Here is a 23,426-nt window from a genome sequence, read left to right as displayed (position 1 = left end):
AACTTTCTTCCAGCTGTTGCAGCTGGTTTAGAATGTTTTCGGATCTCCGCCCAATGATGACACAGTATGACTTCACCTCTCTTTAATGAAACTTTCCCTCTCAATGTTTTTGTCTCTGAGCAGCTGAACTCACTCTTTATTTTGTTCGCTGTTCTCTCTGTTCTGTTTTCTCTCTTGTCTGTTCTTTCTGTTCACTGTTCATCATTCTCTGTTCACTGTTCTCTCTGTTCCATGTTCTCTGTTCTCACTGCTCTCTGTTCTCTGTGTTCTATGTTCACTGTTCTCTCTGTCCTTTGTTCATTGGTTACTGTTCTCTCTTTTCTCTGCCCTACAAACCTGGTTGAAAATATCAGCACCCCTGGATTTTAAGTACTCCAGAAATAAATGCACATTAACCAATTTTGTATAAACAGAATATTCAATGAAATGTCCAAAGTTATTGAACAACAACAAAAAAGTGAACTACAGTGAAATAAAAAATATACATGAGGTCAGTTTATGGTGTGTTAGGTCAGTTTAAAGGTGCGTTCCATGAGTTTAGAGTTGTGTTATGTCAGAGAATGGTGTCACCTGTAATAGGGCCCAGCAGATATATGTAGGCAAAGCCTGATACCCACTGCAGGGCCCAGTAATAGGTCAAAACATCATTTAACATGAATACTAGACTTCTACAGGAATGCTCACCCAACTTTTAACACATTTAACTGTGTATTGATAACTGTCATGGGGTTACAACAAAAAATATTTTATTATTGAAAGAAATTATTGAAAATTGGTTTAATAAATCAGAAAATTATAAACACACTGAAGAAACCCACACCGTAGGAAGAGAGAGAGGAGGATTTACTGATAAATATCAGAAATAATCAATCAACACAGCTGATGATTCATGTTATAGAGCTGAAATATGGATTAATGAACTTTCACTGATAGTAAACAGCATATTATCTCGAATGTGAAGTTATTAATGATGTGACTTCAGAAGTGTCTGAACACGCTCAGTAGCGAGTAGAGAAGCCATGGATCTCCAGTTTAGAAATGTCTCTTTGGTTGGAGAAAATGGCTCGATCAATACGAGAACTTGGACTGCCGACGCTCTTGAGCCAGAACTTCCTGAAAAATACAAGAAGACAGGAAGTTTGTTTTTGTAGTTTTTCTGCTGAATTGGCTTTTCTTCTCAAAGTCCTGAGTCAGATCTGAACACACAGGCATGAAAGACATGTTAATATTCAGTGCCCCTTTACTTCCTGAGGATATCATTATCTCTGATGTCCATCCACAATAAACCTCCAGAAATCCTCTTAGAAATCAGAGGAAAAAATAGGCTGTAGAACTTGGCTCAGAATCATGATATTTTGAAGTGTTCTTCAGTATCATAGTGATCCAGTGACCGTTGTCTGTACATGGTTACACTGCAAACAAGAACTTATCAAAGCTGATTCAGCAACTGTTAATGGAGACAGTTTGACTGAATGGAAACAAATATAGGCTAAAAATATGAAGCTCAGGTTGGAACTCAGCTAACTCACTTAGTCCTAAGTCACTGTTCCTGTTTACGTAACCCAAAGCATTATGAAAACTGTAGTTCTATAACTATCCCCCAAAAGAAGTAAGACAGAATAACGAGGGACAAAATCCATTAATATTGTTTTCATGTTGAACTTTAAGTATGTTTTTACATTTCTAAAATTAACTGTACAATTTACATGTGTCAGACTGTGTGTCAGACTTCAATCAATCAAATCAATCTGTATTTATAGAGCACCTTTTGTACCAGTTACACCTTTTGTACCAGTTACAAGAATTCAAGAATTCAATGGATTTTCCGCTCCAGCGGTCTTATTATCAGCTTGTCAGATGACTGACAAGCTGATAATAAGCCAGTTCAGATATGTTAAATATTTTGAAAATAATGTACACAAGAAATAAAAATGGTGAAAAATAACCTACATGTCGTTGACTTTGTCCAGATGTCCCTGGATTTGACCAATCACCGTGCCCTGTCTGGTGTTCTTCACCCAGCCGCTCAGGCCCAGTCTCTGGCCCTGATCCTCTGTGTACTGACACACAGTGGAAGGTAAGTAAGTACTTTTACTCAAGTACTGGAGGACAGTTGGAGGTGCTTGTACATTACCTGAGTATATCCATTTTATGCTACTTTATACTTCTACTGCACTACATTTACGTAACAGCTGTAGTTACTAGTTACTTTCAAATTCAGATTTTAAATATAAACGCTGTTAAAGATTAAAGCTGTAGTTTTTTTCTTATGTCTACTTGTTTCAGTTCCACCACAGACACTTCCGGTCTGAACTTCTCAAATGGTTTCATTTCACTAACTGTTTGAGGCCCAATGAGTCAAATTCTACAACATTTTCCAAAAAAGCAGATTCAGTCCAAACACTAAAAAATGAATACAAGTTTGATTCTTACTCAAACAATGATGACCCCTCAGGGTAATCTGGTATTAGTAGCATAAGTAATAAAGATATTAGTAATATTAGCAAATATATAATTGGTGGTGTTATTAATAGTATTAGAGGTAAAGTATTAATAGTAGTATTATTGATAAAAGTGTTAGTTGGTAGCAAAAGTGTTAGTAGTGTTATTAAAGTATTTGTAGCAGCATTAGTAGTTGAAACTATAATTAGTAGTATTAGTAAATTTAATAGTTACAGTATTAGTAGTAAACGTATTAGTGGCAATTTTAATGTCCGAAGTATTAATAGTGAAAGCAATAGTAGACTTTGGCCCCCTTTTGGAGCCTGACTGGGGAGGGGAGCTTGCTGGTGAGTGTCTGGTGGCTGGGCCTAGACCCATGAGGCCGGGTAGGGCACAGCCCGAAAGAATTACATGGGACCGTCACTCCGTGGGCCCACCACCTGCAGAGTCAGAAATTGGGGTCGGGTGATATGTAAGCTAGAAGGCAGGGAGGAGTGGGGATATAGGCATGCTGATCCCTGCCAATGTAGACTGTTTCTAGGGATTCTGGCAAGGAAAGACTCTATCCTTTTCCAGAGATGCACAGGGTGTGAGGCACTGGGTGGGTGTGGGGATACTCACCGGCCCACGGCTGAGAGCTGCTGTGTTTGAGTTCACCCCAGAGAAAGAGACGGTTGCCTCTGTGCGACTGTAAGTTATTGAGAGGAAGGCTCTGACTTTTTTGCTTATGCACCGAAAAGCAGTTAGGAGTAGCAGGCCTTCTTGGAGTCTCTGGGGGGAGTTGGAAAGGGCACCACCTAGGGACTCTATAGTCCTCTTGGGGGGTGATTGAGAGGAATGGCCCGCCTGATCTGAACTGGAGTGGTGCTCTGTCAATGGATCTGTGCTCATCATGGATTGGCCATAACAGACACCATGTCTGAGCACAGGGTGGTTCATAGGTGTACTTGGACTAAGATCGATGAGCCACTTTGTGGTGATATCATCAGATGTGCTGCTGTATGTCTTGGACACTCGGGTGAAGAAAGGAGCAGGACTGTCAACTGATCACCACCTGGAGGTGAGTTGGATTAGATGACGGGGGAGCCTGACAGACAGACCTGGTAAACCCAAACGCGTAGTGAGGGTGGCCTGGGAATGCCTCAGCCCTGTAGGCTCTGGACATTGTTGGGCTGTCTTTGCTGACATGCCTTTTCCGTGTCGCATGGAGATGGGGACAGTGCCTGTGGACTAGCAGACTGGGGTGGTGGTTCCCATATTTAAAAAGGGGAGGTTGTGCTCCAAATGTCGGGGTCTCACGCTGCTCAGCCTCCCGGGAGAGCTTATGCTAAGGTGCTAGAAAGGAAGATTTGACTGATTGTCGAACGTCAGACCTAGAAGGAGCAATGCGGATTCTGGGCTAGAATTAGATCCACTGCTCCTTTTTTGTGTTGAAAGGAGCCAGTTGAGATGCATCTGATCAAGATTTTTCCTTTAGAGGTTTTCTGGGCATGTCCAATTGGCAGGAGATGCCGGTGTAGATCCATAATCAGATGGAGAGACTATATATCTTGCTTGGCAATGCCTTAGCATCCCCCAAGAGGAGCTCCAAAACATTGCTGGGGAGAGGGACGTCTGGGGTACCTTGCTTAAAGGGGACCTATAATGATCATTTCCAGCTGTGGTTTTATTCTGGGACTCCACTAGAGTAGCTTTGCATGATCAGTTCAAAAAAGTCCTTTTTTAAAATTCTCTAACTGCCTGTTATGCAGCCCCTCAGTTGAGCCTCTGACTGAAACAGCCAATATTAGGCCAGGCCTCCTTAAAAGTACACTTTGTTCTCATTGGCCAAACATCCAGAATTCTGCCAAGGGGGAATGCACACAGTGCTTGTGAGCACTGCCTCATCCTCCTACCAGTGTTGAGGTTCTGAAGGGAAATTGTAAAACTAAGTAACTAGGAAGTAAAATTAAGTAACAGAACATAACTGATTGGAAATGGCAACTTTTCAAATCCATCCGTACATGTTTGAGCCTAAATTGGATCCAGTATATTAGAGTGGACAGCACAAATATTATAGCAGGACGTCTCTGTTCGGCACATATCATGCCCATTTCCTGCTTATTGTATGTCATAACTGTAGATTTAGTCTTTCAATCAAAATCCGTATGAACATTTTTTTTTTCTCTATATGCCCCTGTTAATAGGTGTACATGTGGGAAAAGTGCTAAAATGCCGACTGAGTGGAAAATGTCTGTTGTCTGGAAATACAACAGCTAACGTTGCAAGGAAAATGTCATTCTGCTGTCGCCAAACGACGGCAGAATAACGACAGTAAACCTGCACCATCGGTTATTTGTATGCTGGAGTATATTAAAAGTCTATAATACTAATGTAGAAAGTTTTGGGAGAACGAGCTGTGCTTGGAGTGGATGACCATACAAAGAAATGAGTAGAAAGAACTGTAGAACCTAGTGTTCTGAGCAGTCTGATGAATGAGCTTTTGTCTCTCAGGGATTACTTTTATGTATGTTTACGCCATTATTTTAAACTTTGGCCATACTTTATATGAACACCTGACATTGTAACTTTATTTATTTATTGGAAGGATCCCCTTGACCAGGTGGAGGAGGAGCATTAGTATTGAAAGTAACAATAGCAGTGGTAGTAGTTGTATTATTTGCTGACATAATGTGACTCATCGTTTTTTTTTTCTCAAAGATTTTGATTTTATTATATCTGAACGTTTAGATGGAAACAGCCAATCATATCGGAGAGAGAATCATTCGTTCATTCAAAGTGATCCAGTGTTGTATTAATAAACAGCTCCATGACTTTCAGCACTCAGTAGAACGTTAAAACAGTATTTTACCATTAAAATAATTAAAAAAAAATTAATATATTATAGCATGTTATTATTATATCATTATTATATAATTATATCATTTTAAAATTCTAACAATCTAATAAAATCATTCTAACAGTAGCATGATTATATTAATGTGAACTGATAGAGGTCTAACATGAATCTCACCATTCTGAAGCAAACACCTGAAAACAGACAGAACAAAAACCTCATTATGCTCTCATTATAAACATAACATCCAGTTTATATAAGGTTATATGTATAATATATAAATCTCACCTTTTCCCAGTTACAAAAAATTACACTGCAGTGATGTTACACTTAAAATTAGTCAGCTGTAGTCATTATCAGTCATATAATTTATTAAAAAATTTTACAGTAGAATTTTCAGTTTCTCAAGGAATATTCACTGTTAATATTTAGCTTATTTATATATTGTATGTATGTACTGTAAATATTTACTGCAGGAATATGTACTTTGTATATTGACTGTGTATATTGACTGTGTATACTTACTATGAATATAACTGAATATTTTTAGACATCAAAGAGAGAAACATGAATACTGTAGAAATATTAGAGAATCTACACACAAACACAGCAACATTAGACATTAGGGAGTGTGTACATATACATTAACATATATGTGCCATGTAACATGCAATGTAACATGTAACCTACCCTGCACATTCCCAAAAATCTCAAAATCCACTGAAGTCAGTTTGTTTTCAGACATGACAACGTTAATGAGACAAAATAAAAGCCCAGACAGAAACATGTCAGTCCACCTTGAATTTAGCACTGAACTCAGAGGGGTTTTAAATATCAGACATAAAAATAAACACAGCTGACACCACTTTCAAAATAAGAGCAGCTTCCTGTAATGTCTGTCAAATTAAAAGCACTGCTGTTGCTCTGAACAGAAATGGAAAACTCTTAGTTTGTTTTTTCTGTTGAACCTTTACACAACTTCTGCAAAACATGACATGACATAAATTGCAGCAGCTATTTTAATACGACCGAAAACACACACCCACAAATATGTCAGAGCTGAGCAGCTGAGAAGAAAACGTTTATATTGTACCTGACTAATAAAATCCTGTATCACTTTTCATCAATCTTAGAATACCCCAGTTTCTTTGAAAGAGCCTGATGTATTTTGATAATGTAATAAAGCTGATTGTGTTCCAGAGAGTCATGTATCTGCTGATATTTATTTAACAGGTTTCTGTTTCAGATGTTGTTGTAGAAAAAAACATTCAAAATGTTTAAAAAAAACAAAAACAAACCTTAAATATATTTCATGTTTGTAGAAATGTCACTGTCAGACATGAAGAAAACTATATCACTGAAAAACATTTGTTTTATGTATATGGCTGATACTGTATGTGTCTATAAATATCAGAAGTTTCATGGTGTCTTTCTTTAACAGATAAATATGAACTTCACTGTGAATATTTATGTTCCTGTGGATGTTTCCTGTAGCACCACCATCAGGACTAAATCAAAAATAATATAAAGATCTGTTGAGTTGCTCGACTTGTTCCACAGAGTTTCATCTTCAAACAGAAACTGTTTAAAAACTGCTTCAGTGAGACTGAAATATGTGAAGGTTTGACAGTCAGCTGTAAGGTCAACCTTAATGCTGAACAGAAATGCTTTAATTAAAAGTTCTCTCCCAGTTAGACCAGTAGCAACCAGGTGGTTTTCCAGTCAGACCAGTAACAACCAGATATATTCCCAGTTAGACCAGTGCTCTGATGAGGAAGGACAGAGCAGCTCCTAAAGCCAAACCCAGAGACAGAAAGAAAGCCATGATGGCTCCGGCTGTTTCTGCTTCATGAGGAAGAACGTTCCTGTGGAACAAGAGAGATCTGATATTAATATTTTATTTCATAATGTCAAGTTTATTACTAATGAGGTCTATGTTTATATATGTAGAGCTGTGTTTATAGAGGCCCTAGGTCAAAGGTCCTCAGAGGGTGCCTCACAGTTTGGGAAAGGAAGTTTATGCTTTGTGATCGAAACCATACGTTAGTGACAGTTTTTAGGAAAACAACTGCCTTATTTAAGAGTCGGTAGTCAAGACTGATTTTCAGAGTGGTTCATTGGCTGCACACCCTCTCACGAGCAGATCTGCAGATGCTTGACTTGACGCTGTTCTTCTTTGTAATAAACCTTTATATGCAATCAAGACAGTGTCAGCGGAGTCTCCTTCATCCTCTTCACATCATCAACACCATCAAATAAACTACACTAACATTTCATGTTAAATTTATGTTTTGTAAAACCATAATACATTTTTAATAAAAGGTTTGATGTGAAGGTAATACTTGTCAGAATCCAGCAATGATGAAGTGTAAAGTGTTTTAGTTAGGACGTTCAGTGAAGTGAAGCTGAATGTTGAAAGAGCTCCTTCTCCTGTTCATTGTTTGATGGCTGCAAAAAATTGTCATTGAGTAATTTGTTCCACTTTCAGGGAAGTGCTTGAGTCTGTCATCAAAGGCTGATAGTGGGAAGTACCAGCATTAGATGATTTAGTCCATGTCTTTGGTTTGTTGTGATCTTGGCAACCTCAGAAATAAAGGATCAGTTTTTGCAAGTGTTTCTGGTACCTAAATACTATCACCATCCACTAACCACTATCAATAGTGTTATTAATACATGTTGATGATCATACTGATCTGACATCGATTTGATTATTATTGAAGTATCTGCACAGTGATCAGCTGTACACGATGTAAAAACAGACATGAAGGTTTATTGATTATTGATCATGTTTGATCAGTTTCTTACTTTGGTCCATAGCACATGCAGAGACTGGCCAGGTATCCATTACTGAAGGCGAAGAAGATCATAAAGACGATGAAGAAGCCATCATGGTGGAAGAAGACAGGTAGGTGGAGACGAGGCTGGACGTTACACAGCATGAAGAGAGGGATGAAAACCAGGCGACACAAGATGAACACAGGAAGTAACAGGCTCTCTTTCTGTGGCTGGAAACACAGACAATAACCGACCAATAAGCAATGTATCTGCTTTATGTCTTCCAGCTGGATGAAGACAGAGGACAGACTGTATGAACTGAGTGAAGAAAGAGGAATGACTATATGAACCAGGTTTAGAGAGAAGACGTGTTGGTGCTTTCCCTGTCTCTGTGGATTATTAAAACTGATCAGGAGCTGTTGGATGATTGATATAAAACTCACCCACATACAGACAGCCGTTAAGCTCCGTCCGCCCCAGTCACACAGGTTAAAGAGCAGAAAACAGCTGACTGGAATGAAGTACAGGTCTGTAAAACAAACAAGAAAACTCTGAAATTAAAGAGGTTTATGAAGAGAAGTGTGGGAGGGTCATAATAATACATTTTGTGTGTTTTCTCCTTTTTGAACATAAAATCATCCATGAAGTGAAATTAGTGACTCCACCTGTATGACCTCCACCTGCACATTCTGACAGTGGTCATGTGATCAATGAGAGGAGAAGCTCCACAAAGAGGTCAAAGGTCAAAAATCCCACTCCAGAGGTGATTACTGATGGATTAAAGACCTTATGTGAATAACCACTCTAACTCAACAGTACATGGGGGCAAAATCTGAGAGAGCAGAACAAGAAAAATCCTAAAGTCACATAAAATGACATCAAATCAACCGGATAAGCAGAAAGAGGCGGAAGGTGAGCAAAAACATTTCAGACTTGATCTCAGGTTCATATACAGCAGGCGAGGTCAGGGTCAAGGTTAAAAAAACTCTAAAACTGATATAAACAACATGTTTAAACAAGTGAGAAACACAACCACAATAAGAAAAACGGCAGTGTGTTCTTCACCAAATACATTTCCTGAGCTGAAAAATAAACTTGAATGAGTTTTCCTCTGAGGATGATGTAGAAGATGAATCAGAATTGTAAATGCGGCAGCATTCATAGCTGTGCAGACAAGTAACATCAACAACAACAAAAACAACTAACAAGAACAAACAACAAAAACAAGAACAACATAACAAGTTAAACCACAAGAACAACAAGAACAATAAAAGGAGACCAACAACGACAACAAGATCAACAATAAAGGGAAGACGAAGACGGAGAAGAAGGGGAAGAAGAACAAACAACAACACCATCAACATCAACAACAAGATAAGTTGTAGACTGACCCCACGAGTCTCTGTCATCGATGGTTGATTTGGTGTCGGCGGTGATTGCGGGAAATGTGCCAATGGTGACAGTGAAGGTAAAACAGACGGAGAGAGCCAACAGCCAGATCTAAAGGTCAAAGGTCAGCAGGCAGGAAGAGATTAAAGGTTGATAACACACGCTATTAATGACAATAAAATGTTACACGTTAATGCATCCCCACCTGAACTGTCACCTGCGTCTTTAATGGAACAAAGTTTTGATTTATGTTCTAACTCATGAGCTAACAACAACAAGTAAAACTCATGGAACATTTCAACTGGAGACTTAAACAGGTCAAAAACTAAAACTAGAAAATGCGCTCAGTAGAGCGCATACCTCTGCTGAGGCCAATGTCAAAGAACATATACCAGACTTCAGAGAAAAAAAATTTCAAATTCATAGTAAAGGACCCAGATCTGCCCCAAAATTTAATGGGTTCTTCCCTGGCCAATACCCCACCCCTCCACAAAGTTCAGTGCAATTTTGTTCAGCAGTTCTTGCATAATCCTGTTGACAAATAATCCAACAAACAAACAAACAAACAAAAACAAAACATAAACCAACAAACAGAGATGGGGATTACATAACCTCCTTGGTGGAGGTAACTGACTCATCCATTTTACAGCATCCCTGACTGATTATTGATTATTTTCTGGTTTGAGTTTTTTCCTGAACAAGGATCATCAATACTGAATTTAAGCTGATCAATCAGTAACCTAAATAATCAATGATTTTATTAATGAATTAGTAAAAAAACTGACTGTTGTGTCTCTGACCTTTTTAAATATTTTCACCATGGAGATGTTCTGCTGTCTAGCTTGACCAGCTGGTTCCTCTTTTCTCTCTGAAGGAGAAGAAGAAAGGTTAGGATTGCAGGTACAGGAACAGGAACAGGAACAGGTAAATTTACAGGCACAGTTACAGGTACTTGTACAGGTACGGCTTGAGGGCGGCACGGTGGTGCACCTCTGTGACGGCGACACAGTTACAATCACACCAGGTGTAGATGTGAATGTGAGTGTGACTGGTTGGTGTCTCTAAGTTTCAGCCCTGTGATAGACTGGCACCCTGTCTAAGATGTACCTCACCTCTTGCCCAATGTCAGTTGGGATTGGCTCCCGCCCCCCTGTGACTCTCAAAGGATAAGTGGTATAAGTAATGGACGGATGGATGGAACAGGCACAGGCACAGGTACAGGCACCTTTACACATACCTTTGCATGTACAGGTACAGTTATAGGTACAGGAAAACATAATGTTTTAGTGCAGCAGCTCTGGTAAATCAGAGTGTCGATGAGTTTATTCTTTACCTGTGTTCATCAGATTCACTGAGTTCTGCTCATCTGGTCTCTGTTTCCTGTTTCTGTCCTGATAAAACCGGAAAAACTCCTGAAAACACAAGCACACGAAATATGCTTCTGACAGTCTCACACAATGAACCATCAAGACAAAACGTCATCTAACTGGATATTAAAATATGAACATCAGTCTGTGACTGACAACAGAAAACATCTCAACATGTTTGAATGTGTTCAGAAGAAATGTGAAATAAAAGGTCGCTGACAGAAGAAATAAAAGTTCCTGTTTGCGGCTGCAGGAGGCAGCACAGCTCATATATTATTATTATTACTTTTATTTATTGTTGTATTATTGATATAATTAATATCACTGCTGTCTGTCGGCCAGTCACACCTCAGTTTTCACAGGAAATAAATAGTTATGGGAATCGATTAGAATTTATTGATACCAATGCCATTATCTATTCTGCTTATCGTTCCAATTATTTATTGATTCCCTTAATGATTTGAGATTAATTTTCTGTGTGGGAAAAAAAAGGAGGTCTACACTGGTTTTCTGCATTAGCGCAACTGTGCTATTATCTCTGAGTCTGAACACAGGCTGTAGCCTAGGAGTTAGCTGTAGCAAGAGTCTGTCTGTCATCATCTAAAATGGATTGTCAAAGAAAAAAATCTGTTAAACCTACCTGTGTGGCACTAATGTTATTATAACACAGGATATTTACCCTCAGTAATGGACCTGCCGCTCCGTTGGGAGGCAGTGGCACTCATGCGAAGAGTGTCAAATACATGGCATTCCTGGAATTTAAGCTGATGTTGCATAGAAAGATGTTTCAGCATATTGCTGGTGTTTCCACACTTACTTGAAATTACCATTTTACAGATATTACAGTGTTTCCCACAGGTTGAGAATTTACTTGTGTTGTCGGGTGGTACAGTATGTGACAGATGTGCCTGCAGAGATTCATGCAGTTCAGAGGGGGAGAATGTTACCAAGGTCATTTTCTGTAGCCACAATTTACAGGTGTCCTCTAAACACCTCACAGTCAGACTATCTATAGATGCTGCAATTTACCGATGTTCCCTAAATGCCTCTCATACAGGGTATAATTAGACGCTATCTAAGCGGCTGCGCACAGACAAGCCTCTAGTCCCCAATCAGTTACTCAAACGCATGCAACTCAGACAGGTGTATGGCCAAAAATTATTTAGTTTGAAAAGAGTGAAATGAGGCATTAGGTTGAAACAGAGTGATTTTATCTACCTGGGCAGCTCTTAATCTACCTGGGTGGGCTACCCACGTAGAGCCTCTGTATGGAAACGTTGCATTGCAACTAGCACTATTGTCATCTTTCTTTATGAAATGAAGCCACGCTTTGGACCGTTTCTTCCTTTCCGCCATGACTCCTTCTTGTTGTAAGTTTGACGTTATTTGACGTTATTATGTTGTAATGTGCAACTGTCAGAAAAAATGCCGGCATTGATAAAAGGAATTGATAAGCTTGGAGGCATATGGTTTTGATGGTTTGGACACCTTGGAACCAGTTGTTGACAGGAACTGGTTCTTGATTCCCATCCTAGAAACTAAGTTTGTTGTTTGTCAAGTTACACAGGTGTGTACAGGTAGCTGTAAATGGTCAGAGTGATCTAGTCAAACCTGAGCAGAACCTTTATTGATTTCTAATTTAATGAACCTTGCTTCCTGTTTGTCTGATTCTGTAGTTCAGGGATGCTACGAGGTGTTGTGTCACTTCCTTTGGGCATGGTCAGCAGACCTTTCAGAGCTCTGATGACTACATCAGTTGGATTCATCTGTAACTGACTGACTGTGACAAAATAATCTCAATTCAAAGGTGTGTGTGTCAGTTGTGTGAGTGTGTATGTGCGTGTCAGGTATGTGTGATGTAAAGGTAAGAGTTACCAGTTTAGGTAGCAGGATGTAGGAGAGGAGGGACAGAAAAATAACAAAACAGGCTGTGATGAAATAACCGAATGCTGCATTATGAAGTTCAGACCCACCTACAGGAGAGGAGAGCAAGGAAAGAAGAGAGAAAATAAACAGAGTATTATTTATAATTCTTATGATGTCACATTTTTCAACCAAAGAGAATAACTTTACATCAACAACACAACATCAGAGATGATACTGGTGATATATTGATGAGTTATTAGTAAGTTATTGAACACACTTGTGATGGCGCAGATCATGGCAAAGGCAGCGAAGGTTCCAGCAAGTCCCTGACCGCTCATGATGGGAGTCGTATAAGAAGCTGGCAGAAAACCGGCCATCCCAAACAAACTGCCCTGTAGCACTGCCCCAAAAGCTGGAGACAAACAAACAAGCTGATCAACCAACAGACTGCCCTGCAGCACCACCCCGAAGGCCATAAACAAACAAACAAACTCACAGTTAATGATGACAATCTTCACCATGGTAATGTAGAAGAATGGCAGCGGCTCCAGAGGAACTTTGACAAGGACTGAAGTGATGATGAAGACAAACAGGATGACGAGTAGACTGCCCACTACGCGCAGATGCTGAGAAATACTTACAGAACAAAGAGAGGAAGGGTTTCAAGAATCAGCTGAGAGCTCAGGGTGTTTCTACATGAAAAAAATAAGCTCTTTACTGAATGAGGATTATCCCCTTATCAGACACCCTAATTTTTTTGCACAAGCCTGAAAATTCAGTTCAATTCAATTCAATTCAGTTCATTTCAATTAAATTATATATTATATTATAGTATAGTATAGTATAGTATATTGAAATAGTGCCAAATCATAGCAGAAGTTATCTCATGGCACTTTTCATATATAGCAGGTCTAGACCATACTCTTTATAATTATGTTTGACCAACATTCCCCCAAATAATAATAATGTACCCAAAATAAAAAGGTTACTGTTCTTCAACCCTTTTGATCATGGTCATAACCCTTGTATCCTTTGAAAGGTAACTCTTTACATTTTACAACCAAAAGGTTAGAATGAGGATAAGAGATACTGAACCAAAGTTACAGAGGCACAAACACGGTAGAAATATAAGTTTTGTTTCCTGGCCTTTTTTTTTATCGGATAAAAAAAGAGAATATAATGTTTGTAGTAGAACCTTCAGTGTCGAAAACACTTTGGAACCATACCCACAAGCCTGAACCAATTCTGTGTCAACAGCTGCTGCAGGGATATTGAAATCCTAAAAAGTCAGGAGACTTAAACCTTTCAAATGTTGTATAACTTGTCAAGGATGTGTGAAGACTGATGCTGGTACAGACCAAAACACACCTAAAGTACAAATGCCAAGGCCAAAGAATCCCACAGGTGGGCTGGTGGATTTTAAAAGCTTAAACTGTTTCATAAAGTCAGAGATAATCAGAGATCAGATTCTGATTTAATAAATTCAGAGCTGAGACATCAAACACAGAGAAGGAGACTCTAAATACCAAACAGTTCAGACAACATAAAATAAACAAAAACCGACAGCACTGATATTAATAAAACATCTGTGATTACAAGATGAATTTACTGAGCAAATATATTTCCCCTCTTTTATAACATGTTGACTGATAATCAATAAAAGTCTTAAGCAAAGCAATTAAAATAAATAAGGAGAAGAAAAAAATAAATATTATTAAATGTGGTGTAGTGGTTAGCACTGTTTCCTCATAGTGAGAAGGTTCTGGGTTGGAACGTGCCAGCTGGCCGGGGCCCTGCTGTGTAGAATTTTTGCATATTCTCCCTGTGCCTGCATGGGTTTCCTCTGGGTACTCTGGTTTCCGCCCAGAATCCAAAAACATGCAGATTATGTGAAGTGGTGACCTAAAATTGCCTGTGGGTGTAAATATGAGCAGGAATGGTTGTTTATCTCGATGTGTAAGCTCTGTGATAGACTGGCGACCTGTCCAGGCATATCTAATTTCTACACGAAGGCAACTGGACTTGAGGTTCCTGAAAGGTTGAAGGTTCTCTTCAAAAACTTCAAGCAAGTCCAGTTGCCTTCCTAAAGCTCTTAGGAATACCATGACCTGGATGACCGAGAATCTTCAGACGTACTGGCCAAGTGTACTTTGCCTCTTGTCCAAAGTCAGCTGGGACTGGCTCCAGCTCCCCTGCGACCCTCAAAAGGATAAATGGTATAGCTAATGGATGTCACATGCCCTGGCCAACCCTAACCCTAACCCTTAAACAGAATGATTTTGTATTTTCTGACCCTAGAATGTTGTAGAGTCAGAAAATATAGGGATGTTCTAAGACCCTAGAATATCTAGGTTCTCTAAGAACTCTGGAACTTCCTGAATAATCAGCAAAACCCTCCCAAAAAACCTGAATCCTCTTAATGACTTATGAAGGGTTCCTGAGGTTCTCGAATAACTGAACAATAATCTAAAACGCCATTCTAGATGATGCAACACTGTTTTGTCCTGAGGAACTTCTGGAACCAATGTAACAATCTCAAAGATCCTCTCAAAAGCCCCCAAAGACCACCATAAAACCTCACAAGGACTTATGAACCCTGTTAGTAAAATCTGGAACACAGTGAAAAGCATCTGGAACCCCCTAAATGTTGAACTCATTCAAAGACCTTGCATGACTTCAGAAATCCTGACACTCCTGAATTGACAAAACCCAATCAAAGTCCACTGGAACCCCATCAGGAGCCCCTTGAACACCCTGAAAAATGGCTAGTACGCTTTTAAAGGCATGCCTTTTGATTCAGGGTCTAATACCTCCAAGAACTCTTGAACCCCCTAAAAGACCTCTGAACATCCTGAAGAACATCTGAAAACAATTTAAAAAGCAATGTTACACATTTCAATGATTCAAGGATGTGTGACACCTCTCTGTTGTTTTAATAGTACTCACAGTGTGTGCAGGAAGGAGTTGAGGCAGGTGCAGAGCAGCAACGGCAGCATGGCACACAGCGTCATCACATTGTTGAATTTGGCTTCCAGAATGCTGCGATGTTCACCTTCTGCCTCTGTCTGATTGGCTGAAGAATTGACCAGTGAGGAGTCCTTCAGACGGCTGGTGAAGTACTGGAGAGAGAGAGTGGAACTGAGAAGACCTCAGGTACATTTGTGAATCAGTGTGAGTTTATGAATAATGTTGTTCAGATTCTTCTTTAAACTAAAAATCTGCTGTAAATCTATATATATATCGTATGGTCAGTAAATCTTTATTGTTCAGACTCGTCCTGACTTCCTGTCCATGACTCTCAGCGCCAAGCTCATTGATTTCTATTGAAGATGTAAATCTTTAAAAACACCTCACAAATATATAGTTTAATTTTTAGCAAAGGCTCAGTAATTTCTTAAAACAGCTGTTCACTGTATTTTTTTATCAAACAAAAAAAAGTGTTAACAGTGTATTTGTTGGGAATAACTTTCAGTGGTGGATTAATCCACATTTGGAGCTCTAGTGAGTATTTGGGACAGCAGGACAGTGTCTGTGGGACTAGTCAAAATAAACTACAGTGTGTGTGTTCATGGTAATGCAGAAACAAGAGGAATAAGATAAATTAAGACTCTGATACACACATAACAATGTTTGGTTTATATGAATACACCCACAATACGTGTTAGTTTATATTAATACATACACAGAACTTCATCATTACTTTGAGTCTGATCCTTGGATTAAATATTCAGTGATTTAAACCTTTGTTTATATATGGAAGGCCATTGAGAACAAGCTCTCTTTTTCAAGGACAAAGGACAAGGAGAAACAGTCATCCACAAATATAAAAACAATTATGAACAGATAAGAAATAACCAATATAGATTATAAGAAACAATAAAAGCACTATATAAAAGCAATAAAACACATAATTTAGGCAATATTAAGTCTATGAAAGCAATATTTGCATATAAAAGTTAAAGCTCAATTAAAATACACACATTCGCAGTGCCCTGAGTCAGCTAAAAGAGATTTAAAAAGATTAAAAGGGATCATTTTATCTAATTTTACTTTTTTATGCATATTGTTCAGCTTGTATGGAGCATAACATTTAAAAGCCAATTTCCCAATCTCAGTGCTGACATGTTGATTCTCAGGGACCAATTAGTCTTGGGACCTAGTGCAGTATGAAGTTGAGCTATACTTAATAAGACATGTCAGGTACTCAGGGAGTTTGTCAATAAGTGTTTTGTAGATAAAAATAATGCAGTGTTATTCTCTTTTCTCTGCCAATGACAACCAGCTCATTTTCTGATACAGAATGTAATGAGTTCTAAAGCTATCCTGAGTTATGAATCAAAGGGCAGAATGATGAACTGCATCTAGAGGTTTAAGAGGGGAAACAGGAGAGTGCATATAAATTACATCATCATAATCCATAACTGATAAAAAAAAATTGACTTAACAATTTGCTTTCTGTAACTCTGGGTAAAACATGTCTTATTTCTATTAAAGACTGTCAGTTATGCTTTTAAAGACTTAGTCATTTCATTAATATGTTCCTTTAAGCACAACTTGTCATCTATCCAAAATCCAAGGTATTTATGAAAGGACACTCTTTCAATCTGTGTTACATTTGGTGTAGTACTATTGACCTCTATGGTACTATTAGACAATTTTCTAGAAAACAGAATAGATCTTGTTTTATCTGAATTTAGCAGTAATTTAAGGTCAATTAATGTTTGCTGTACCGCACAGAAATCAGCATTTAAATTTTGAACAGCCTGGGCAGTAGAGGGCGCAATGCATAGATAATAGCATCATCTGCGTACAGATGAATTGTGCTGTTCATCACTTTTTCACCTAAATCATTCATAAAAATAGTGAATAAAAGTGGACCTAACATTGAACCGTGGTTAACTTTAACAGTCCTAAAGCTTAACATATAGCCATCAGGCACAACAGCTTGAGTTCTACCACTTAGATAATTTGCAAACCAATTGCAAGACTTTTCATCAAATCAAATGAATTCCAGGTGTTTTATCTAAGGCTTTCAATACAAAGTGCGACATAATCCTGCCTGTTGTCTAGTGTACTAGCAACATCATACAAGACCTTTGTAGCTGCCGTGACAGTACTATGCCCAGCTCTAAATCCTGATTGATAAGATTTTAAAATGGAGTTTTGATCTAAGAATGTTCTCACCTGATCATTTACCAGTTTCTCTAATACTTTAGGACTAACCCCATTATGTAAGTCCGATTAAAAATATATGTTAAGTAATCAACTAAACATCGAGCTGCTAATAATAAAAGTCTCAGTTCTAACTGATCAGTCCCAGTGGACGTTTTTGTGTCATCAAAACAAAGAGCATGAACCACCTCATGTTTCGTAAAGGGCTTCAATGAAAAGATCTGAGTGTCCACTTAGTTTGTCCAGTTATTGGTACCAAGATAAGAGACAGATGGAGGAAATCCAGCATTATCAAATAAATAACCTGATGAAATAAAATGTTCATTAAATGTATCACATATTTCTTTTCCAACCAAGATAATGGAAAACCCTCAAACTATTTCACTGGGTAAGTATGCAGTAGGATTATGTAAAAATGATTTAACTGTCTTCCAAAAATTTCCCAGACTTCCTTTACTTTCAGATACTGCAGATGATTTGGCTTTTCCAATAACAGTAAGACACATATTACGTTGTTGAAAATATTGCTAGTCAGGGGATGATTTAGTTGTTCGCACTTTGTGCCAGGCAAAGTCACTTTCATGTAACATCTCAGCTATTTCTGGACATAACCAAGGATTGTTGACTGTGACGGAATTAAATGTTTTTATGAAATAATTCCACAGTCAAGTGTGGATCAGGAATTTCCATGGTAAACACAATATTACTGTAATACAAATCAGGCAAAAATGCTTGTTCAAAAAAGTGTTTACAATTCCTTTTGATGGTGATGCGTGGTTTGGATCTTTGTAATTTTATGTCATGGATACATGCTGTTGGGCAGCGGTCAGTGAAGTCAAGAGGAAAAACACGAATAGATCTACAGTTAGGTACGTAAGTATTTGGACAGTGACACAATTTTCACAATTTTGCCTTTGTACATCCCCACAATGGATCTGAAATAAAGGCATCAAGATGTGATTGAAGTGTAGACTTTCAGATTTAATTCAAGGGGTTTAACAAAGATATTGCATTAACCTTTTAGGAATTACAGCCATGTCTACATACAGTCACTCATTTTCAGAGGTTCAAAGGTAATTGGACAAACTAACAAGACCAACTTGAGAGGCTCTTGCTTTTGCAGTGTTTTGGGTCATTATCAATCTGTACTGTTAAGCGCCGTCCTATCGGTTTTAAAGCATTTGGCTGAATCTGAGCAGATAATATAACCCTATACACTTCAGAATTGATCCTGCTACTTCTATCAGCAGTCACATCATCAATAAACACCAGTGACCCAGTTCCACTGGCAGCCATACAAGCCCATACCACAACACTGCCATACCATACCCCATCATCTGATGTGGTATGCTTTGGATCATGAGCCGTTCCTTTCTATCTCCATACTCTTGTCTCCTATCATTCTGGTACAAATTAATCTTGGCTTCATCTGTCCAAGGAATATTTTTCCAGGACCTGGCAGGCTTTTTAAGATGTTTCCTGGCAAAGTCTAATCTGGCCTTTCTGTTCTTTGGTGTTACCAATGGTTTGCACCTACTGGTAAACCCTCTGTAACATTACGTCATGAGGGCATCTCTTGATTGTAGACTTTGACAATGATACGCCTGCCTCCTCCAGAATATTCTTGACCTGGCTAGATGTTGTTTTTGTTCAACAAAGAGAGAATTCTGTGATCATCCACTTTAGTTGTCTTTCGGGGTCTTCCAGGCCTTTTGGTGTTGCTCAGCTCGCCAGTGCATTCCTTCGTTTTAAGAAAGAACCAAATTGTTGATTCTGCCACTTCTACATTTTCTGCCATCTGTCTGATAGGTTTGTTTTGTTTTATCAAGGTAATTATAGCCTTCTTTATTTGCATGAACACCTCTTTGGCCTGCATATTGAAAGTACCCTTGAACAGCTACCAAATGCAAATTCAATACTTGGAATCAACTCCAGACATTTTACATGCTCAATTTATCATGAAATAATCCAGGAACAGGCCACACCTGGCTATGAAACTAACTGTCAGTCATTGTCCAATTACCTTCGACCCTCTGAAAATTAGCGACTGTGTATAAAAATGGCTGTTAACCCTGAATGGTTCACGTGATATTTTTGTTAAAACGCTTGAATTGAAGATCAAAGTCTACACTTCATTCACATCTTGATGGCTTCGATTCAGCTCCATTGTGTTGTTGTACAGAGGCAAAATTACAATTTTTGTGTCACTGTCCAAATACTTACGTACCTAACTGTATAATACTGGGGTCTGTTGGTCAAAATAATATCTAGTAGTGTGGACTTTCCTGATTTCTTTGGATCCAGTTGAGTAGGGTAAGAAATAAGATGTGTGAGACTGAATTAATTGTAGATATTTTTTAGATGATCAAAGGTGTTACTTCACCAATTGATGCTGATGTCACCCAGGATATCAAGTTCAGAATTTTCATAACAGGAAAGCACATCAAATAAAAGATCTATCGCACCCGCATGTGCAGAGGGTGAATGATAAAACCTAATAACCAGTACCTGTCCCCTATAATTCTTCCTCAGTAAAACCCTAACATGTCATGTCTTCAAATGACAATGTGAATATTAAAATGCAATAACTGAATCTTAAAGTCACATTTCTATCAGTCATCAGGCTAAGACTGCCTAATGAGCACGTGTTGGCATTTTTTTAAACACATAGTATTATTGCCTAACTGTTTTTAATATCAATAATAAAAATAATAATAACTAATAATTATGCTAATAAGGAGCTTTGATGTAGTTACTCATTGTCTTTTCAGCTAATTATACATCATCTTTTTAAAAATTCTTTTGGTTTCTTTTACTTCGGTTTTCTTTTTTTTACTTGATGTGTGAACAAAAATTTAAATTCTCTCTCGTTGAAAATATAAACTGGTTCACACGGTGTGTGGATGGAAACAGGCAGAAACCGATGTCATACCATGGTAGCAGTCATGAAGAAGTTCCAGGGCAGCAGAGTCCCCAAACCGAGCAGGAAGAAGATCAACCACACGCCAAAATACCTTTCCAAATAAAAAGTCAACATTTTATTGTGAAACAGGAACACTGAGTAGCAGACTGTAGTTTGTGTGTTTTACTGTTGTGTGTTTATTGTGTGTTTGACTGTATCTTGTATTTTTATTGTTGTGTTTCACTGTATGTTCTTTGTTTATTGTTATGCATTTTACTGTATGTTGTGTGTTTAGTTTTTTGTTTACTGTATGTTGTGTTTACTGTTGTGTGTTTTACTGTATGTTGTGTTTTTACAATCAATTTATCTTTGCGCTGCAGTTTATCTTCACGCAAACTTTTTATTGAATATCGACATTCAGCATTATCACTCATTTTGACTCAAAGATGGAAAAACATGATTTTAATAAATGTAGTTTGGTGTGAGGAGACACGGTGTAGATGTAAAGTCATAAATATATGAACTATAAAAATCTTTTTACTGCAGCTTATATAACCTGCTGACAGAACCAGACATTTAAAAGCCTCAGAGAACAAAATTAACTTATTTATTAGTAAATCAATCAACCAATCACTGTGTTTGAGCACAGATTTTGTCTTTAATGTAAAAATTTTAACTCGCAACTAAAAACTTCAGAGAAAATCTAAACATCTGTAACATCCTGAAATATCAATTATTGATAGCTCATTGATGATCTGCAATTCTACATAGTGTTTGAAAAGCACAAATAAAACAGAGTAAATATATAATGAATAATCTCACTTGTCTTTCGGTGAGGTGACAGCCATTTTCCTCTGAAGAACTAATGGACTGAAGAAGTGATGGATTGATGGACTGATGGAGTGAGGTCCTGTCAGACACTGAAGGGGTTTAAAGCAGCTCAGTGTGACAGAGAACGAGGTAAAGAGAAGTGGAAGAGCTGAAACAAACCAGACTAATCAGATAATTAATTAACCAGTACATTAATCAATTAATTTCATGATCAGATGTTTTGATGACCATGGATCCGTGTTTCTTAAAACTACTGCTGCAACAACTACATATTGAAATCATCAAAATCATTAAATCATATTAAAATGATCAGAATGATTAAAATAACATGAAAACCTAAATATTTGGTCATGTTGCAGCTCAGATCAGTGACATCCTAGCTTAGAGGTATTGGGTGTCATAGTAACACAACTTGCACTGCCCATGACAGACTACAGCATTATTAAACTAGTACTACTACTACTACTACCACTATTACTATACTACTACTACTATTACTATACTACTACTACACTATTATTATACTACTATTATAGTATATACTAGCAATACTATACTACTACTAGCACTACCTGTTGTCATTAAAAAAAAAAAAAACCTTAACTGAAACTATTCAAACCAGAAATTAACACTTGAAAATAAAAGACATCAGACAGATTTTTACTTCAGAAAACCAAAAACTGCACCATAGACTGCCCCATTACCACAGCGTCATTCTCCAGAACTTGTACATGATGCCAAAATAACAACCAAACCTTTGACAGGCTCTGCACACTGTTAGGTGTTAAGGGACAGTCTGAAATCTGAAGCCTGATGATTTCAAACCAGAAAACAAGCTAGTTCATGTCGACCTCTCTGTCGTGTGCTTTAGGTTTGTGCTGTCACGTGTCGTTCCACATGGAGGAAGTGAAACTTCGAGAATGTCACCTTGAGTTTTTTTTTTTTATTTAAATTTTTAAAGCGGCCAATCTCAGATTTAATCAAACCAACAATAAATAAAAACTGTTTGTCCTGGCGCTGATCACACTGATGGTAAAACAGCCAAGTATACAATATTAAAATGTTAAAGACATAAATATTTATCGGTGATTAAAATAAAAAGATGTAGAAAAATCAACAAAATGAACTTTTCCAGTAAAGAAACTAACTTCAGGTTTTTACCGTCAGTGGTTCTGTAGGTCAACAGCAGACTCCGCTTCCAGATGATTCACTCCTCAGTTACTATTTCTTCCTGCTGGTTAAACCTCGACAACACAGTTTATTATATTCTCAGTTATTTGTTTTAGTGACTCGGGAGTCAGTTTGTTAGATGTTATGTCAGTTACTCAGTAATGGTTTGGTCTCTGTCATCAGTCAGTTCTTTGGTGAATCATTTTTCCTGAATCTTTAGTTTCCTTTTCTGTCAGTTAATCAGTTTTAGTTTTAGTTTTAGTTTTAGTTTTTTTCTCTGTCTTCAGTCAGTTTTTTAAAGTCTATAGCTTGTTGTGAAATCTTTCTTCCTCTGTCTGACACATTTTTAAAAATCCTCCTCAGTGACTTTTAACCCCTATCAGTCAGCTCAGTGGACTTTGTTTCTGTGTAAATGTTGATAAAGTGATAACAGATCTGAGTAACACCACAGTTTAGTTACAGAGAAGAAACTGAACTGACTTTTAAAAAATGTTTAATCATATTCATAATTATAAAAGATTATATTCATGGAAAATATTAAATGTCTCTCAACATGAATACATTAATAAATGGATGAAAAAGCAATTTCCTTAAATTGAAAGAAAATTAACAGAAAATCTATAAAATTAAATAAATGAATAAAAACAAAGTTTACAGATAAATACTTTGTTGTATT

General features: G+C 37.8%; 2 protein-coding genes and 1 long non-coding RNA gene across 4 annotated transcripts; 1 reads left to right on the top strand and 2 right to left on the bottom strand.

The window, feature by feature from the left end:
* Positions 1–446: 446 nt before the first annotated feature.
* Positions 447–6,085, bottom strand: LOC120800428 (acylphosphatase-2-like). 2 transcript variants are annotated; one of them, XM_040146531.1, is made up of 4 exons: positions 5,965–6,085; positions 3,072–3,080; positions 1,951–2,094; positions 447–1,113 (listed from the first exon to the last, which is right to left on the bottom strand). In XM_040146531.1, the coding sequence occupies exons 1-4, from the start codon at positions 6,063–6,065 to the stop codon at positions 999–1,001; spliced, it is 369 nt and encodes a 122-aa protein (XP_040002465.1). In that variant the 5' UTR covers positions 6,066–6,085; the 3' UTR covers positions 447–998. The 2 variants fall into 2 exon arrangements, with proteins under 2 accessions (XP_040002465.1, XP_040002464.1); XM_040146530.1 differs by lacking the exon at positions 3,072–3,080 and adding an exon at positions 5,456–5,472 and having other exon boundaries at positions 1,951–2,060; positions 5,969–6,085.
* Positions 6,086–7,009: 924 nt separating this feature from the next.
* On the bottom strand, positions 7,010–23,089 carry LOC120800427 (equilibrative nucleoside transporter 1-like). The gene is made up of 13 exons (XM_040146529.1): positions 22,742–23,089; positions 21,572–21,669; positions 20,780–20,861; positions 15,622–15,794; positions 13,172–13,311; positions 12,953–13,087; positions 12,685–12,782; positions 10,776–10,854; positions 10,243–10,310; positions 9,445–9,553; positions 8,497–8,582; positions 8,084–8,283; positions 7,010–7,143 (listed from the first exon to the last, which is right to left on the bottom strand). The coding sequence occupies exons 2-13, from the start codon at positions 21,595–21,597 to the stop codon at positions 7,032–7,034; spliced, it is 1,308 nt and encodes a 435-aa protein (XP_040002463.1). The 5' UTR covers positions 21,598–21,669; positions 22,742–23,089; the 3' UTR covers positions 7,010–7,031.
* LOC120800429 lies at positions 11,915–20,864 on the top strand. The gene is made up of 4 exons (XR_005708985.1): positions 11,915–12,179; positions 12,486–12,616; positions 15,711–15,828; positions 20,761–20,864. It is a non-coding gene; the product is annotated as an uncharacterized LOC120800429 (long non-coding RNA).
* Positions 23,090–23,426: the final 337 nt, after the last annotated feature.

Source organism: Xiphias gladius, chromosome 15 (genome assembly GCF_016859285.1).
Source record: "Xiphias gladius isolate SHS-SW01 ecotype Sanya breed wild chromosome 15, ASM1685928v1, whole genome shotgun sequence".
In the NCBI taxonomy this organism is placed as follows: domain Eukaryota; kingdom Metazoa; phylum Chordata; class Actinopteri; order Istiophoriformes; family Xiphiidae; genus Xiphias; species Xiphias gladius.
The sequence above is the reverse complement of the archived record's forward strand: the minus strand, read 5'-3'. Positions and strand labels throughout refer to the sequence as shown.

Bases quoted from the DNA above. Each gene is read 5' to 3' on its own strand.
- LOC120800428 (XM_040146531.1), bottom strand. From the start codon at position 6,065: ATGTTTCTGTCTGGGCTTTTATTTTGTCTCATTAACGTTGTCATGTCT. The intron at 1,114-1,950 runs GTAGGTTATTTT...TGTATTTTTCAG, and splicing joins CTGGACAAAGTCAACGACAT to GAAGTTCTGGCTCAAGAGCG.
- LOC120800427 (XM_040146529.1), bottom strand. From the start codon at position 21,597: ATGGCTGTCACCTCACCGAAAGACAA. The intron at 15,795-20,779 runs GTATGACATCGG...CTCTCTCTCCAG, and splicing joins TCTTCATGACTGCTACCATG to TACTTCACCAGCCGTCTGAA. The intron at 13,312-15,621 runs GTGAGTACTATT...TTGTTCTGTAAG, and splicing joins AACTCCTTCCTGCACACACT to TATTTCTCAGCATCTGCGCG.